The sequence below is a fragment of the Pelophylax lessonae genome, assembly GCF_965119305.1.
Source record: "Pelophylax lessonae genome assembly, chromosome: 8".
In the NCBI taxonomy this organism is placed as follows: Eukaryota; Metazoa; Chordata; class Amphibia; order Anura; family Ranidae; genus Pelophylax; species Pelophylax lessonae.
Genome location: NC_138775.1, coordinates 22,330,822 through 22,350,448, shown reverse-complemented (window position 1 = coordinate 22,350,448; position 19,627 = coordinate 22,330,822). Strand labels below are relative to the sequence as shown.

Below are 19,627 nucleotides of genomic sequence, written 5' to 3'. Positions count from 1 at the left end.
GAGAGAAGAGAGATGAGAGAAGAGAGACGAGAGAAGAGAGAAGACAGATGAGAGAAGAGAGAAGAGAGAAGAGAGATGAGAGATGAGAGAAGAGAGATGAGAGATGAGAGAAGAGAGATGAGAGAAGAGAGATGAGAGAAGAGAGAAGAGAGAAGAGAGATGAGAGAAGAGAGAAGAGAGATGAGAGATGAGAGAAGAGAGATGAGAGAAGAGAGATGAGAGAAGAGAGAAGAGAGAAGAGAGAAGAGAGAAGAGAGATGAGAGAAGAGAGAAGAGAGAAGAGAGAAGAGAGAAGAGAGAAGAGAGAAGAGAGAAGAGAGAAGAGAGATGAGAGAAGAGAGAAGAGAGACGAGAGAAGAGAGAAGACAGATGAGAGAAGAGAGATGAGAGATGAGAGATGAGAGAAGAGAGATGAGAGAAGAGAGATGAGAGAAGAGAGAAGAGAGAAGAGAGAAGAGAGAAGAGAGAAGAGAGATGAGAGATGAGAGAAGAGAGATGAGAGATGAGAGAAGAGAGATGAGAGAAGAGAGAAGAGAGAAGAGAGAAGAGAGATGAGAGAAGAGAGAAGAGAGAAGAGAGAAGAGAGAAGAGAGAAGAGAGAAGAGAGATGAGAGAAGAGAGATGAGAGAAGAGAGACGAGAGAAGAGAGAAGACAGATGAGAGAAGAGAGATGAGAGAAGAGAGATGAGAGAAGAGAGATGAGAGATGAGAGAAGAGAGATGAGAGAAGAGAGATGAGAGAAGAGAGATGAGAGAAGAGAGATGAGAGAAGAGAGATGAGAGAAGAGAGATGAGAGAAGAGAGATGAGAGAAGAGAGACAAGAGATGAGAGACGAGACAAGACAAGACTGGCATTACCAGTTAAGAAATCTTTAATCTCCTTGATGAATACCCTCCGTTTTTCTGTAGAGAGGAGGGAAGAGAGAAGAGAAGAGGAGGGAGACGGGAGAAGAGAGACGAGAGAAGAGAGACGAGAGAAGAGAGACGAGAGAAGAGAGACGAGAGAAGAGAGACGAGAGACGAGAGACAAGAGAAGAGAGACGAGAGAAGAGAGAAGAGAGACGAGAGATGAGAGAAGAGAGACGAGAGACGAGAGATGAGAGATGAGAGAAGAGAGAAGAGAGAAGAGAGAAGAGAGACGAGAGACGAGAGAAGAGAGATGAGAGATGAGAGAAGAGAGATGAGAGAAGAGAGATGAGAGAAGAGAGATGAGAGAAGAGAGATGAGAGAAGAGAGATGAGAGAAGAGAGATGAGAGAAGAGAGACTAGAGACGAGAGAAGAGAGATGAGAGATGAGAGAAGAGAGATGAGAGAAGAGAGATGAGAGAAGAGAGATGAGAGAAGAGAGATGAGAGAAGAGAGATGAGAGAAGAGAGATGAGAGAAGAGAGATGAGAGAAGAGAGACTAGAGACGAGAGAAGAGAGATGAGAGATGAGAGAAGAGAGATGAGAGAAGAGAGATGAGAGAAGAGAGATGAGAGAAGAGAGATGAGAGAAGAGAGATGAGAGAAGAGAGACTAGACAAGACTGGCATTACCAGTTAGGAAATCTTTAATCTTCTTGATGAATGCTCTCAGTTTTTCTGTAGAGTCTTCAATTTTCCGCTTGGTGTCTTTGGCTTTATTCAAAGTGAATTCACTTTGCACTTTGGCTTCTTGGGCAATGTTTTGGACTTCCTGGATCTACAAATGGTTTATACAATTCAAAGAGCATTACTTGAGCTTGCGATTTTTTATTTTTGCCAATTTATAGCTTGAAATTCAGAATTTGTGTAAAAGGATATAAAATAGATGTAATTACAAGGGGTGCAGAAGCAACAACTGGTGGGAGGGATTAAGAGTCTTTCCCCATATTTAACAACTGAAACTTTAAAGTGTTACTAAACCCAGGACTCTGCATTCACTATATCTGCTCTCCCACAGTACACAGAACATGGAAATTCAATTATTTTAGTAAATATAAACTGCTAAATACCTTTTCTCATCAGCAGTATATAGCAGTCTTCTGACTTCTATCAGTATCTGGCCAAGTACCGGTTAAAGGGTTAAAGCTTGTAGAAGGAGTTTTCATTTTCCTCTGACTGTCCTAGGAGGCTGCATGACCCCTGAACCTATGTCTGGACAGTGCTCATTGGCCCTGTGCTGATCATATGCACCCTCCCAAAAAAAAAAAATATATATATATATATATCTTTAGCAATACACACCAAACTGAGCATGTGCAGAGTGACTCCAAGGTTCTGTACTATCAGGAGATGGATTGAGGACAGTGGAAGAAGGGGAGGATCAGAGAAGTCAGGATGAAACAGCCTTTTTACACAATGCACAGGATTAACCCCTTAGGTTCCACAGTGAGTATAACAAGCATGCTTTACTGCAAATACAAACTGATTTTACTGTTGTGGATTTAGTAACACTTTAGGCTTCCTTACAGAATGCACATCATACTGTATATCTTCTCTATCTTTGTACCTCTTTTTCGTCAAGAAGGGAAGACTCGAAAAGGTAGATCAGGATTAAATAAATGTGAAATTTTACTCAATGTTAATAAAAATATATTGTTTGGGCTCCCTCCTTCCAGGGCATGGTATGCCTACCTTCTCGGAGATGTCATTCAGCTGGGTGGCCATGTTTTCCAGGTCCATTTTAACATTCTGGGCAGAGACGAGGGCCTTCGCTGAGATTGGCAGAGCTCCATTACAGTTCTCTCCACCACATTTCCTCCTGCCCTGGTCATCCTTGCAGTTGGCTCCACCACATGGAGCCTGGTCACAAGGCTTGTCCCCCGGTGCTCCACAAATCTTATAGAAGAGGAAACCCCACAATGAGTCACAATGACTTTTCTAGAGCACTAATTATGTAAGTCCTGTTAGGTCTGCCATTTTGTCAGGAGAAAAACCATTAAGGAGAATTAAACCAATACATTCACCAAAATTGGGCAACTTGGCCTCAAAAAGCATCTGTTTTGTCTCTTTACACACTGCAATGGAGCTATCAGGTCAAGGCAGTTTGGTATAAAGTGACACGAGGATCAAAGTACTTAATGCAAAGTCCTATAACCAATAAGAATCCATCATGGACAAATCGGGTCTCAATAGTCCTTATTCACATGGGGTTTTTTAATCAATGCCCCATGCAGGGCAGTGTTCGGGGGCCATGCACCCACACCTGCATCGGGATGTCACATTAGGAGCAGGGGCTGTGTCCATACATCTGCTGTGTCCCATAGACAGCAATAGGACTGCCAGCACGGGGATGCACGGAACATGGTTCTTGTTCTTGTACTATTTATTGAATAAAGCCAAATAAGTCAAGAAGTTGAGCTGGCTCGAATTTTGGACAATTTCTGTGAATGGGCTGACATTTGAGCCGCGGACGGCCCACAGACACCACCCCACTTGACAAATTTGGACTGAGAAATTGAAGGAGCTGGGTGAAAAAATTCATCCAAACAATGACTGCATCTAATCAGCTGCAGCAACTGTTTGTATATTCTGACAGCTGCGGGTGCTGGCTGTCAGAATACAATAGCAAGCAGTGGGAGACTTGCCCATCCGCGGTCTTTAGTGTGGATGGGGGGTATCTATGGATTTCTTTAATTTTGCCCAAAGAGAAATCTTGACATGTATGGCCAGGTAAATGAGCAGAAATTCCAAGGCCGATTAACCATTAGGCATGGTAGGCCTGTGCCTATAGGCAGCAGAGTGACTTTTTCCTCAATTATTTAGTCATCAGTAGAAATAAATTAATCTCATACAAATTTATTTATAATTTGTCACAATATTATACAATGTGTAAGACTAAGATTAGGAACCAGTAATACAAAAATAATCTTCTCTGTGAAAGAGGTGGTAGTAGCTGAGGTGTGTTGCTTTGGGACCAAAGGTTGTGTGCCTACAGCCTTCCACGTGATTAGAGCCAGAGGCCCTGAGCCCACCCAGTTGTGTGACAATAGCGAATGAATATTCGCAATTGTCACACGGATTCTCCTCCTGGCCAATCAGGAAGCGGGTCCTGAGACCCGTTTCCCGATTGGCCGAAAAGGAGAAGCCATGCTATTGGCCAAGGAGGAGGGAGGAGACGCAGGGGAAGCCAGACCCACGGAGGAGACTGAGGGGGAAGCTGCCGCCGCTGCCTCCCTGCCCCCGCCCTCCACACGTCAGTCCAGGGTGAGTGAGCCGGCGACCCTGGGGGTGGGGGGGGGGGTTATGGTGTGCAGGCTGGTGTAGTCCGTCTGCCGCCCCCCCTCCCCCCCCGGGCCCATGGAGCACTAACCACCGCCACTGCTGATGAGCTTCTTGCCACATTCACTTTCTCAGTGCTGGTGTGCCTTAACAAGAGGTCTTCAGCTGTCCTCAAAATGTCTGGTTCTTGCATAGGTCACAACACTTTCCTTGGTTGGCTGAGCAGCATTTAGGTTCCATTCACACAACATGTCGTTCCCCATGTTTTCCATTGATACCCATTCATATATGCACAACTTAAAGTTGCAGCAACTTCAAAGTAGTTCATGCACTACTTTGGTCCGACTTTCATGCAACTTGAGAGCCATAGACTTCAATATTAACCCTCAGAAGTTGCATGAAAGTCATACCTGAATGTTATACAATGCAACTTGTGTGCAATAGTTGTCCATCAAAACTGGTCAAAGCCAAAGTTGTATCCAAGTTTCACCCATCCAAAGTTGCGTCAAAGTTGCATCAAACTTGCACACAAAAGTCGGCGTAACTTTGGAGTCGTACAAGTGTGAAAGGTTGCCTTAGGTAGACTCTGCTCTCATGTCAGTCCTGTATGAAACCACACTTGAATATGTAAAATTTTTGTTCACCTGCAATAAGGTGGACTTATCTACAGCAAAATGTTTTTTATTAATATTGAACTGATTTGCTGCTCACATCTTTTTTCTATATGGCACTTGGTTTTTGTGCTAAAGAGATGAATTGACAAAAGGCCAATCTTTATAGCCCTGTACTCCTATATGTCATCATTTTTTACAGATTTTTGCTTGAAAATGCTTTAAATGCTTATCAGTAAAAATTCTGCTTCTTGCTATCTCCGGTGCTCTGTACTGACAGAGCTGAGTAACAGCCACACCCTCAGCACCAGTGTCTTCACACAGACTTTTATTGCAGAAGAAAAGAGGAGGAGTGTCTGTTTACTGAGTGTACTGGGTCAAAAGCCGGCTAGATGGATCGAAATTCAGTTGGTTCAGCAAGAATTGGCTGAATTTGGATCCATCTATGGGCAGGCTGGTTTACTGCAGTCAATCTATTGGTCAACTTCTGTACAACCCGCCTGTTGGATTTTTTTGGTGGGATTACGTCCATCGGCTATAGCCAGCAGCAGTAATCATTGTATTCTGATGGCGGATGAAACCTCTCACTGTCAGACTACAATAGCGCAGTGAGAGGGATTTCCTCCATTAACACGTTTAGATTGGAGAATTGTGCAATTTTCTTCCTTCAACCTGTGTCTGCAGGAAAGAAATTTGCTTAATTTATGGGCAGCCTTACTATGGTGGCCAGCAATATTTAGACTCCAATCACAACTACCACTGTCACAGCAATGTGGAGAAATTTGGAGAATGTTAGCATAACGAAGGCCTCTTGATCCCTTTGGGGAAAGAGAGCCTTGACTGATGGGGGCATGGCCAGGAGCTAGGATTAAGCTGGAGGCTACATGGGGAAAAAGGATTGGATGGAGTTTGGGTTTGGGGCTGGGCCTGAGCTCCATTAAGAGGACCTTCCCCAGGGAATCCTGGGTCTTTTAACCACTTGCCGACCGCCGTACGACTATTTACTGCGGCAGTCAGCCCCGTACAGGCAAAACGACGTAGGGCTATGTCGCTCGCCTACACAAGCCTCTAGGGGGCGAGCGCGCGCCGCCGGGGGCGCGCTCCCGCCCCGCTCGTTCCCTGACATGCCCGCGCAAGTGACCAGCGGCTCCGATGTCCGCCGGTCACCCGCGATCTCCCGATGGAGAGGGAGAAAGGCAGGCGGCTAATGTAAACAAAGCCACCTGTCATTCTCCCTGATCTAGCTGCAGAGATCATACGATCCTGCTATGTAGGATCGTATGTCTCTGTGGTTACATCACTAGCCACGCCCCTTTACAGTTAGAATCACGCCCCTAGGGACACACTCAACCCCTTGATCACTAATAAAGTTAACCCCTTCCCTGCCAGTGTCATTTTTACAGTAACAGTGCATATGTATAGCACCGATTACTGTAGTAATGTCACTGGCGCCCCCAAAAGTGTCAAAAATGTCAGTCAGGGGTCCGATCTGTCCGCCGCAATGTCGCAGTCCCGCAAAAAATTGCAGATCGCCGCCATTACTAGTTAAAAAAAAAAACAATAAAAATTACATAAATCTTTCCCTTAGTTAGTAAACGCAATAACTTTTGCGCAAACCAATCAAAATATGCTTATTGCGATTTTTTTTACCAAACATACCTGTATGTAGCAGAAAACAAATTGCCTAAAATGTAAAAAAATTTTGATTTTTTACAGTTTTTGGGGGGAATTTCATATAAAAAAAAATGTGAAAAATATTGTTATTTTTTCAAAATTGTCGCTATTTTTTTGTTTATAGCGCAAAAAGTGAAAATCGCACAGGTGATCAAATACCACCAAAAGAAAGCTCTGTTTGTGGGAAAAAAAGGACGTCAATTTCATTTGGGTTCAGCGTCGCACGACCGCGCAATTGTCTGTTAAACTCACGCAGTGCCGAATCGCAAAATAGGCCCTGGTCTCTGAGCAGGAAAATCCTCCGGGGCTTAAGTGGTTAAGAAGAAACGTAGTGAAGAGCTGCCCCCACCCCGCCGCCCTGTTTTTTCGGTCGGTCTGTCACAGCTTTGGTGGCGGTTTTTGACCTTGCCAACAGTTAAAGTTCCGGTAATGGGTTATGCCCTTGTTTGTAAATTGGGGGTAGGCTGTCTGTCATGCACTGATGGTAAGGACAGACCCTCCCCCCTTCCCCTTTTTGGAATTTAAGTTGTTAATGACTAAGACTGGCACTGGTCTAAACGTGTACTGGTTTTGGTATTGGAAACTAAATAAAGCTGTGGCCTTGCCCTTTCCAACTTAATCGTATTAAGTGTGTTTTTTTTATATGGGGAGGGGGCAAGGAGGGGTTTTGTTACTATGTTAACTTTGTTTCTGAGCCTATGCGCCTCAGCAATCAAGTCTATCGAGCTTCATATCCATTTCAGTGACTCTACTTAGACTTTAATGTAATAACTTCATTGATATTAGGTTAGTACCTTCTCATTAATTTTAAAGACATTAAGATCCTTGGTCTTCTTCTGTAGTTCTTTCAACGAGGTCCTATGGGCGGTCATGTTCCTTCGATAATTGTCCAGTTTCTCTTTCAGAAGCCTCTCTGTTTCATCTCGTATTTCTTTTGAGAGGCTCACAGGACTATCAGGCCCATATACAGAGTCATTGGCAAGTCTCTCGGCATCTGTAGAATCTAAATAGGCCTTCAGAACGCTCCCATATGTCTCTGAAAAATAAAATGGCACCAGTCAAGTCAGGGAATTTGATAAATTGTAAGGAATTTGTTATAACTGATACATTTTCCTTTATTAGGCTGACCTGAGTCTCGTATAACAGGTCTGAATTCTCATAGACTTTAGTTTGGCACTCAGTATAGACTTCATTACTTGCTTCTCAAAGAGATAAGGCAGTTGGCGAGATGGAATAATTCCAACCACTTGTCTTTGTTCAATGTTATTTACGTTGTAACTGCAACAAAGTTTTATTGGGTTCAACTCAACATCCATACTTACCATATTTATACTTTTAAAGGTAAGAACAATCCACCACCATTTCAAAGCATGAAACTCCCACGCTTTCCTGAAGATGGGTTTTATGCCGAGTAGAAGCTATTCTTGCTCTAAATTCATTTTGGAAAAGACCAAAAGCGGCACACTGATGACATCACTATATCAAAAACTTTATTCAACAGACACCAGAATGATAATCCCCAGTGAGAGGATGTCCTCTCTAGAATCTCTACGATTAGGCATGGTGGGGCTTAATGCATTAAAGAAGGTGGCTTTCAGGTGGGGACTTTCATTATGGTTGTCGGTGGAATAAAGTTGTTGATACAGTGATGTCATCATGTGTGACTGATTATCTTTTCCACAACTCATAATTACATAGTCAAGTTGAAAAAAGTCCATCTCAGGAGTGGGGTTTGAACCGAGGACCTCTGCTGCATCTAGAAGTAGCTTTTCTTCCTGGGCCACCTGAAATGCTGGACAGCATTCTGTCTCTTGGATAATCTTGCCTTGCACCTTGTTGCGGGTGAACTTTGAACTCCTTGCTCCACAAATGAATTTCCTATTTAAGCCATGCCTTTGCACTTCCTGTTTGCCAGATTATTGTGCTATCTCTTGCTGATACTTTGCTCCTCTGCATACCTGCAACTGTCCTTGTCTCCATTACCAACCTTTGACTTTTTCCTTGACTACACTTTCGCTTGACTTTAACCTGCAATCACTTGTTACCAACCTTTGGCTTGTTTACTGACTACACTTCTGCTTGATTCCCTACATGCTTTATCTGCTACTGGACCCTGACTTGCTCACCTCCTGGTGGGGCGATTCTGAGGACCGGGACCTGATACTAGCATGCAGCAAAACCCATTTCCACCATCAGGAACTCTGGTGAACACTGGTTAGTACTTAGCCCGCATCATCTGCCAGGGTGACCTGCTTATGTACTTCTCCAGTTGGTTAGTGGGAGCCTCTCAACTGCTATATAGCTACTGGTCTCCGAGCTTGACTTCTGACAGTCCATTAAGTTCAACTAATATAAAAATCAAATAAATTAATACATTGAAAACCTACTGTACATATACAGAATCCAATACCCACAGTTCTTCCAGAGGAAGGAGAAAAACCCTTTAACCACATAACGACCACCCGCCGCAGTTTTACTGCGGCAGGCAGCCACTCCTGGGCAAAGTGACGTAGTACTACGTTGCTCGCTCAGGAGGCTGTAGGGGGCGAGCCTGCCCCCGCTCGTTAGCTGGGGAGCCAGCACGTGTGACCGACGGCCGGTCACTCACGATCTCCCGCAGCTGAGGGAGAAAGACAGACGGCTGATGTAAATACAGCTGTCTGTCCTTCTCCCTTAGATCAGGCTATGCGATCCTGCTATATAGGATCGTATGTCTCTGCAATGATCTCAAAAGCCACGCCCCCCTGACAGTTAGAATCACGCCCCTAGAGACACACTTAACCCCTTTGATCACCAGTAAAGTTAACCCCTTCCCTGCCAGTGTCATTTTTATAGTAACAGTACATATTTATAGAACTGATTACTGTAGTAATGTCACTGGTACCCCCAAAAGTGTCAAAAATGTCAGTTAGGGGTCCGATCTGTCCGTCGCAATGTCGCAGTCCCGCAAAAAAAAAAAAAAAAAATCGCAGATCGCCGCCATTACAAGATAAAAAAAAAAAAAACAATAAAAATGACATAAAACTTTCCCGTAGTTAGTAAGCGCAATAACTTTTGAGCAAACCGATCAAGATACACTTAATGCAATTTTTTTTTACCAAAAATATGTAGCAGAAAACAAATTGGCCTAAAATGTTAAAAAAAATTTTTTTAATTTTTTTCTTGAGAATTTCATATAAAAAAATGTGAAAAATATTGTTATTTATTTTTTGTGAAAAATATTGTTATTTATTTTTTCAAAATTGTCGCTCTTTTTCTGTTTATAGTGCAAAAAATAAAAAAAATCGCACAGGTGATCAAATACCACCAAAAGAAAGCTCTGTTTGTGGGAAAAAAAGGACGTCAATTTCGTTTGGGTACAGCGTCGCACGACCGCGCAATTGTCCGTTAAAGTTACGCAGTGCCGAATCGCAAAATAGGGCCTGGTCATTGAGCAGCCAAATCCTCCAGTCTGTAAGTGGTTAAAGCATGGTCCAATTTACTCCAACAGGGCAAAAGAAATTCCTTCCTTATCCTCTAATGCCCCGTACACACGCGTCGAAAATTGGCAGGGAATTTTCGGCCAACGTCTGATCTGCTGGTTTTCGTCTTGTTAGTATGATGCTTCCGACAACCGACTCCGACTTTTCAGCCGAAAAAAATCTGGTGTGCAGACTATAAAATTTTTGTTGGCCGTCAACACAACGGCAGATTTTCGTGCAGTCAGTACAGATTTCGACAGGGAAAAATCTGATGAGCAAGTCTGGGCATGCTCAGTGAAGAAAAAACACAAAGAAAACAAACCAACACATGACATCACTTCTGAAGTAGAATTTTGTTGGGCGAGAAAATTTGTGTGCAGTCTAGGCACATTCCAACCAACAAAACACCACTCTGGACAAAAGTCGGACGATCGGTCGGCCGATAATCGTTGCGTGTGTACGGGGCTTAAGACTCGACATTCTCTGAATCAGCAATAAAGTGGCATTAACCATTTTGTTTCCCCTTCGGAAACAACAGGTCCTTACAATGTAAATGTGTTTTAACCTATGTGGGGGTTCACTATACTTTTATTGTCTAAAGAACAAATGGCGAAAGTGACTGCGGACTAAAAGCCAATGTGTCAGTCAAAATAAAAGTCTTAGGATCCAAATTATTCCCACCACATTTACACTGTGTTGTCAAAAGTATTGGGACACCTGCGTTTACACACACACATGGTTTTTAATGGCATCCCAGTCTTAGTCCATAGGGTTCAATATTGAGTTGGCCCACCCTTTGCAGCTATAACAGCTTCAACTCTTCTGGGAAGGCTGTCCACAAGGTTTAGGAGTGTGTCTATGGGAATGTTTGACTATTTGTCCAGAAACGCATTTGTGAGGTCAGGCGCTGATGTTGGATGAGAAAGCCTGGCTCGCATTCTCCACTCTAATTCATCCCAAAGGTGTTCTGTTGGGTTGAGGTCAGGACTCTGTGGAAGCCAGCCAAGTTCCTCCACCCCAAAGCTCATCCATGTCTTTATGGACCTTGCTTTGTGCACTGGTGCGCGGTCATGTTGGAACAGGAAGGGGCCGTCCCCAAACTGTTCCCACAAAGTTGGGAGAATGAAATTGTCCAAAATGTCTTGGTATGCTGATGCCTTAAGAGTTCCCTTCACTGGAACTAAGGGACCAAGCCAAACCGGTCAGTCTATCTATCTATCTATCTATCTATCTATCTATCTATCTATCTATCTATCTATCTATCTATCTATCTATCTATCTATCTATCTATCTATCTATCCATCTATCTATCCCATATCTATCTATCTATCTATCTATCTATCTATCTATCTATCTATCTATCTATCTATCTATCTATCTATCTATCTATCTATCTATCTATCTATCTATCTATCTATCTATCTATCTATCTATCTATCTATCTATCTATCTATACTCTATGAATTAAAATAGCTGTGCCAGGATTTCAGCTTTAAGTCTACATGTAGTAACTTTCAATGAATACAAAACTGGAACTATATTTTTTGCCTCGAGCTCCACTTCAAATCAAAAGCAACATTTTGTAGTTGTGGGCGGAGTTATCCTCTGACAAGTGTTTGGACTCTCGGTAAACATGCTAATGGTGAAGTGTATTTAGACAGAGTCACCCCGCAGACGCAGCCAATGTATTATCTATATTTAGTAAAAGGCTGACAAAGTGCTTCCATTTATGACCATGTCGGGAACACGGAGTAACGCTTATCTGACACAGGCGGGGGTTTTTTTTTCCGGGGTGAAATCTAATAAAGTGGAAATGTTTGCTGATACAATCTGGAAATAATATCTGGCATGGAAAAAAGAAAGGGAGAAAAATACGATCCTGACATTTACTGCTGATCTGTGCATGTAATCCCCGAACAAATAAAAACTCCAATTAGCAGCTAAATCAGAAGCGGGTTTACAAAATATTCTGGTTCTATGGGAAAACTCACTCTTCATAATTGTATAGTTATAGTATAAAGTTTTATACTTAAAAGTGGTTTTTTTTTTTTTTTTTAGTAACATTACGGCTGCATTTACTGCAAACATAAAACAAATAAAGGGACCCGAGAAGAGGAGGATCGGGGCTGCTCTGTGCAAAACTACTGCACAGAGGAGGGAAGTATAACATGTTTGTTATTTAATCACTTGCCGACCGCCGCATGACTATATACTGCGGCAGTCAGCCCCCTACAGGCAAAGTGACGTAGGGGTACGTTGCTCGCCCACGAGCCTGTAGGGGGCGCGCGCCGCCGGCCGCATGCTCCCGCCCCCACTCGTTCCCTGCCTAGCCTGCGCGTGTGACCGGCGGCTCCGATGTCCACCAGCCACTCGCAATCTCCCACAGGAGAGGGAGAAAGACAGACGGCTGATGTAAACACAGCCGTCTGTCCTTCTCCCTGAAGTGATGACAGAGGCTATGCGATCCTGCTATGTAGGATCGCATGTCTCTGTGATTACTTCACTAGCCACGCCCCCTAACAGTTAGAATCACGCCCCTATGGACACTCTTAACCCCTTGATCACCAATAAAGTTAACCCCTTCCCTGCCAGTGTCATTTTTACAGTAACAGTGCATATTTATAGCACTGATTACTGTAGTAATGTCACTGGTACCCCCAAAAGTGTCAAAAATGTCAGTCAGGGGTCCGATGTGTCCGCCGCAATGTCGCAGCCCCGCTAAGAATCACAGATCGCCGCCATTACTAGTAAAAAGAAAAAAAAAAACAATAAAAAATGACATAAACCTTTCCCGTAGTTAGTAGACGCGATAACTTTTGCGCAAACCAATCAAAATACGCTTATTGTGACTTAATACTGTAGTAATGTCACTGGTACCCCCAAAAGTGTCAAAAATGTCAGTCAGGGGTCCGATGTGTCCACCACAATGTCGCAGTCCCGCAAAAAAAAAAAAAAAAAAAAAAATCGCAGATCGTCGTCATTACTAGTTAAAAAAAAAAATAAAAATTACATAAATCTTTCCCGTAGTTAGTATACGCAATAACTTTTGCGCAAACCAATCAAAATACGCTTATTGCGATTTTTTTTTACAAAAAATATGTAGCAGAAAACTAATTGGCCTAAAATGTTAAAAAATTTTGATTTTTACATTTTTTTTCTGAGAATTTCATATAAAACAAATGTGAAAAATATTGTTATTTTTTCAAAAAATTGGCACTCTTTTTGTTTATAGCGCAAAAAATAAAAATCGCACAGGTGATCAAATACCACCAAAAGAAAGCTCTGTTTGTGGGATAAAAAAGGACGTCAATTTCATTTGGGTACAGCGTCGCACGACCGCGCAATTGTCCGTTAAAGTCACGCAGTGCCGAATCGCAAAATAGGGCATGGTCAGGAATGGGTTAAAATCTTCCGGGGCTTAAGTGGTTGAAAAAACAAAAAAAAAAGAGAGACTTTACATTTACTTTAGGCAAAACCAAATTAATCTGTGTGCAGAGAGCATCACAGCAATCACAGCTCAACTCTATCTCTGCTGGACACAGATTAGTGTTGACGTGAAACACGTCATACGTGTTCCTTCTGTAGCTGTGCTCCTGCCAAGATTTTAATTGCTGAAATGAAGAAGCTGGGGGTTTTATTCCTTCGAGGTGTGCGGTTATCTACTTTCATATTATTGCACTGTCATGGTACGAGCTGAACCTGCTCCCTGGATATCTGCAAGAGCAGTATAGTGGTGGACCAACCCGGAGCGGTGCTGGCTTTATTCTTGACCACCACTGGTCTAGAGCTGTGGTTGTCAACATACACTATATTATCAAAAGTATTGGGACGCCTGCCTTTACACACACATGAACTTTAATGGCATCCCAGTCTTAGTCCGTAGGGTTCAATATTGAGTTGGCCCACCCTTTGCAGCTATAACAGCTTCAACTCTTCTGGGAAGGCTGTCCACAAGGTTTAGGAGTGTGTCTATGGGAATGTTTGACCATTCTTCCAGAAGCGCATTTGTGAGGTCAGGCACTGATGTAGTTGAGAAGGCCTGGCTCCCAGTCTCCACCCTAATTCATACCAAAGGTGTTTTATCGGGTTGAGGTCAGGCCAGTCCGAGTTCCTCAACCCCATATTCGCTCATCCATGTCTTTATGGACCTTGTTTTGTGCACTGGTCTAAATCATTTGGTGGAGGGGGGATTATGGTGTGGGGTTGTTTTTCAGGGGTTGGGGGTTGGCCCCTTAGTTCCAGTGAGGGGAACTCCTAAGGCAGTGATCTTCAAACTGCGGCCCAGGGGCCGGATGTGGCCCTTTGCCTGCTTTTATCTGGCCCTTGGGGCACTATTTAATTTATTGACACCAACAATGGGACACAGTTCCTCCCAATGACACCAAAGATTGGGCAATATTCCTCCCAATTAAGCAAGCGATGGGGCACAATTCCTCCCAATGACACCAATGATGGGGCCCAATGACCGCAATGATGGGACACAATTCTTACCAATGACACCAATGATGGGGCATTATTTACTCCAACTGATGCTGGGACATTTTCTACTCCCCATGACCACAGTCTGGCCCCCCTAAACGCTGAAGGACAGTAAACTGGCCCTTTGTTTAGAAAGTTTGGAGACCCCTGTCCTAAGGCGTCAGCATACCAAGACATTTTGGACAATTTCATGCTCCCAACTTTGTGGGAACAGTTTGGGGATGGCCCCTTCCTGTTCCAACATGACTGCGCACCAGTGCACAAAGCAAGGTCCATAAAGACATGGATGAGCGAGTTTGAGGTGGAGGAACTTGACTGACCTATGGTGGCTGGTCTCAGCACACCGGAAGAGAAAAGTTGGCGGAAAAGGCTTATGTCTACAAAGTGACTCATTGTCCCTGGATTTAATAAAACGGATACTTTTAAACCAGACGGTTTGTTACCATTGAACCCTGAGGCTGCGATGGCTTCTATCTGCGCCTTGAGTTTGTCCACGGTCACATTGAGCAGGCTGAGATCTACGTTCAGCTTTTCCAGTTTCTCCTTTTGCCTTCTGTCTTTGGTAATGGTGTCATTCATCGTCTTCTCCTGGGTATGCAGATCGAAGGAGAGAAGGGCCACCTCCGTGCTGCAGAGAGGGGGGTGAGAAAACATTCGATCATTCATCATGGAGCCTCATAAACACTCCGCTATTAATAGCGCGCCATTATAAACAGAGCTCTGGGCACCTATATATAGCGCAGCGCTCAGCCCCCCCCCCCCCCCCCACCACGTCTCTCTGTACAGACAAGTCTGCATGACATTGGAAATGATAGAAGTACAATTACTAAGATATGTCACTATGTATTCAAACTGACCTCCAGCCTTCCCTTCAGTCTGGCACAGTTGTACCTTCCTCTCCTGGACTCAAATTGCTTACTGATTTCACTGCACACTGTGAGCTTCTCACAATGTACAATAGAAACTGCAGCAAGTCAGATAGAACCCCCCTCGTTTTCTGGCTGGGGGACATCCAGCATTATAACTTTTCAGAGAAAGAGAATACAATAAGACACGTGGCCACTCACTAAAACTAGAGGAAAAACGGTTTAACCTTAAAATGCATAAGGGGTTCTTTACTGTCAGAGCAGTAAGGATGTGGAATTCTCTTCCACAAGCAGTGGTATCAACAGGAAGCATCAATAGTTTCAAAAAACTATTAGATGGGCACCTTAAAGGCCACAACATACAGGGGTATACAATGTACAACATACAGGGGTATACAATGTACGACATACAGGGGTATACAATGTACAACATACAGGGGTATACAATGTACAACATACAGGGGTATACAATGTACAACATACAGGGGTATACAATGTACAACATACAGGGGTATACAATGTACGACATACAGGGGTATACAATATACAACATACAGGGGTATACAATGTACAACATACAGGGGTATACAATGTACAACATACAGGAGTATACAATGTACAACATACAGGGGTATACAATGTACAACATACAGGGGTATACAATGTACAACATACAGGGGTATACAATGTACTAACACACACACACACACATCATAGCCTATAGGTTGAACTGGATGGACTGATGTATTTTTTCGACCTCACAAACTATGTAAATTATCTAGCACTTTCCTCCCCAGCCTCAATGTCCCTGGCCTGACCCTTTCATCACAACTGGGCGTTACCTAGGGTGGTCTGTGTGCAAAAACACCCGCTCCTCCAGACTGACACCCGCCCAGCAAGACACTTTGATATTTGCATAACTCCTCCCAAGAGCCAGCCTGCTTGCACCAGGACCGAGGGCTTTTGAGAAGAGTACTGAGGCACGGAGCTGTGATATTTTCAGGAAGCCGTGTACAGCCCCCTGCATTGCACATAGAAGCACAGAGACCCAGTGATGATGTCACTGAGTCCACAATAAGATATACAATGAAAATGCAAAGGTTTTATTTAACCTCTTCCCGTCTGTGCTATAGCCAAAAGACAGCCACAGCGCGGACCTCAATTGCCTGGAGGGCGTCCATGTATGTCCTCCCGTGCACGAGAAAAAAAAGCAGGGTCTCCTCCCTTGCTGGGCAGGAGTATACTGTGTTGCAGAGCTGTGTAGATTTCAGGACTGGATGGACAGAATTAAGACATCATTTTCCAGTTAACTACTTACAAGAGAAATGGCCGCACACCAAGCGATGGCTCACGATGAAAGGCTTTATTGAACAGGGATGCAAGGTACAGCAAAATGGATGGTAGACATGTTTTACATGACTCACACAGCATGCTTGTTCACTCCCCCTATCCATGCGTCCGGCCCCCTAATCTACATGCAGGGCGCCGGATGCATGAATTCCAATGGAGTTTTTTTTTTTTTGAAGCATGCAATTAGAGCCAGAGGCTCAAATAGGCTTCAAAAAGGGTGGGCTTGGGGTGCAGAGCACTGCGTCCTGAGCCCACCCAGTTGTGTGACAATAGCGAATGAATATTTGCTATTATCACACTGATTCTCCTCCCAGCCAATCAGGAAGCGGGTCCTGAGACCCGTTTCCTGATTGGCCGAATGGAGAAGCCATGCCTCTGGCCGAGGAGGAGGAGGGAGAAGACGCAGGAGACTGAGGGGGAAGCCACCGCCGCCGCCACTGCCTGCCCTTCACATGTCCAGGGTGAGTGACCCGGCGACCAGGGGAGGGGGGGGGGGTATGGTGTGTGGGCTGGTGTGGTCTGAGGGGGGGGGGGTTTGGTGTGGTCCGTCTGCTGCCCCCCTCCCCCCGGCCCATGGAGCACCAGCCACCACTGCTGATGAGATCCTAACAGTGTTAGCGAACCTTGGCACCCCAGATGTTTTGGAACTATATTTCCCATGATGCTCCACTACACTGCAGAGTGCATGAGCATTATGGGAAATGTAGTTCCAAAACATCTGGGGTGCCAAGGTTCACCATCACTGTAAGCAGTAGAAGAGGACTTGCCTTATCTTGTTGACCAGCTTGTTCATTTGCTCCAGCATGCGGGTCCCTTCGATGGTCCCCTCCCCGATAATCTGTTTAATGATCCTCAGCTTGTCCTCCAGATCTTTGATGAGGCTGTTGCTGAGCTCAGGAGCTTCCACTCCATCCTGCAGGTCGGACACTTTCTTCTGTATACCTCGAAGCTGGTTCTGGAGCTCGGAGATGGTGGCATCCCATTGATAGAAGCACTGGTGGCAGGCCGAACACCTGGGATAATTGTCCCGGAAACCTCTGGCGCACTGATTACACCTCTGCCCGGTAAACCCCTCCCGGCAGTGGCACATTCCTGTTCGGTGATCGCACTGTCGTATATCTGAACCATATGCATCACAGTTGCAAGCTGGAGAAAGAGAGAAGTGATCAGAAAGCAGGAACAATAGCGGTGCAGCATTGGGCAATGTGGTGGGGCAATGGTCAGCAGGGCTGGGCCAAGGGGTAGGCAGAGGTTGACGGGTGCCTTGAAGTACTTTAGAAGAAGATGGGTGCAAAAAGGAAGGACCTGCTAAATATCCTGCACAAGTAAATCAATGCTCATTGGGGGAGGGGTGCATTTTGGCCTTTTCGCCTTGGGTAATAAAGGACCGTGCTCTGGGACTGCTGATTAGCATTGGCGCCTTACAGCGCTGCGGTTTTACGCCTAATCACTATCATGAACACAATTTGTTTGATGTTTCCAGGTTCGCTGTGGGTTGCTGCTGATAATCTTAAAACATACTGGTGGGAAAGTTGGGTCTTGTCTCAGCAGATAGCGTTAAAGTGGTTGTAAACACTTCCATATACCCAGTGAAGTGACGTTGTACCTTTTTATCTTTACCCTACATCCAAACAAAGTGCAGAATTAACACAGGAGTCCAGGACTTTTTTTCAGCGGGAATGCAGTTCCGGCATCTCCATAAATGTATGTAATGGCAAGTGGTACTGGAGAGTCTACGATGCTGGCTGCTGGGGGATCTATTCTAACTGGTGGGGATCTATTGTTTCTAGGGGGGTCTATTGTTGCTGAGGGGTCAATTGTTGCTGGGAGGGATCTACTGTTGAGGGAGAAGTCTATTGTTACTTGCTGCTGGAAGATATGTGGTTGCTGCTGGGGATCTATTGTTGCTGGGTTGGTATTTTGTAAAAGGGGGCCCATTGTTGCTGGGAGGGATCTATGGCTGTAGGGGGTTCTATTGTAGATGGGGTGGGATATATTGTTGCTGGGGTGGGGTATTTTGTTGCTAGGGGGGTAGTTGGTTTCTGGGGTGTGGTCTATAGTTGCTGGGGTGGGGCTTTTTGTTGCTTGGAGGTATATATTGTTGCTGGGGTGGGTCTAGTGTTGCTGGGGTGTGGTCTACTGTTGATGGGGTGGGGCCTTTTGTTGCTTGGAGGTATATATTGTTGCTGGGGTGGGTCTAGTGTTGCTGGGGTGGGGGTCTATTGTTGCTGGGGTGGGGTCTTTTGTTGCTTGGCGGTATATATTGTTGCTGGGGTGGGGTCTTTTGTTGCTGGGGGGATGTATTTTAGCTGGCATGGGATCTATTTTTGCTGGGGGGATCTAGAGTGGCCTGGGATTGGTCTATTGTTGCTGGTTGCAGGGGATCTATTGTACTGATTTTTTTTGTTATTACGAATTTGCATACAGATTACTAGGTGGAACCAGGGGGGGGGGGGAGGGGTGCTTGGTGGTGGGTAGGGAGCGGAGACAAGGGGTGACTCAAAAGGGGGTGGGGTCTTTTGTTTCTTGGAGGTATATATTGTTGCTGGGGTGGGTCTATTGTTGCTGGGGTGGGGTCTTTTGTTGCTGGGGGGATGTTTTTTAGCTGGGGTGGGGTCTATTTTTACTGGGGGGATCTAGTGTGGCTGTGACGTGTCTATTGTTGCTGTCTGCAGGGGATCTATTGTACTGATTTTTTTATTATTACGAAATTGCATACAGATTACTAGGTGGAACCAAGAGGGGTGGGGGGTGCTCGGTAGTGGGTAGGGGGCGGAGACAAGGGGGGACTCAAAAGGGGGGGTGGAATTCCTTTGCCTACTCTCTGAGAAAAAAAAGCTCTACACAGGACCTATTAGCTCTAAAAAGCAGGGGGTGGAGAGCTTACGTTACATTAGGAGAGCTCTAAGAGCTGATTGGAGGGAGAGGACACACCCCCTTTACACAGGGAAAGAGCTGAGGCTGTCAATCACAGACTGCGCCCTCCCCTGTCACCATTTTGCTC

General features: G+C 44.7%; 1 protein-coding gene and 1 long non-coding RNA gene across 2 annotated transcripts in view; one reads left to right on the top strand and one right to left on the bottom strand.

Annotated features, from left to right (window-relative positions):
* LOC309561462 overlaps window positions 1-9,933 on the top strand; it is a 266,849-nt gene extending 256,916 nt beyond the window's left edge. Inside the window, exon 2 of the long non-coding RNA XR_014225567.1 lies at window positions 9,760-9,933. This is a non-coding gene — a long non-coding RNA (uncharacterized lncRNA). The remainder of the gene's footprint in view (window positions 1-9,759) is intronic.
* LOC309561460 (laminin subunit beta-1-like) overlaps window positions 1-19,627 on the bottom strand; it is a 168,221-nt gene that overhangs the window by 17,172 nt on the left and 131,422 nt on the right. Inside the window, exons 26-30 of the mRNA XM_082265398.1 lie at window positions 17,391-17,769; window positions 14,851-15,035; window positions 7,262-7,503; window positions 2,596-2,799; window positions 1,537-1,681 (exon numbers count right to left, since the gene is read on the bottom strand). Coding sequence (XP_082121524.1) covers window positions 1,537-1,681; window positions 2,596-2,799; window positions 7,262-7,503; window positions 14,851-15,035; window positions 17,391-17,769 — 1,155 coding nt within the window. The remainder of the gene's footprint in view (window positions 1-1,536; window positions 1,682-2,595; window positions 2,800-7,261; window positions 7,504-14,850; window positions 15,036-17,390; window positions 17,770-19,627) is intronic.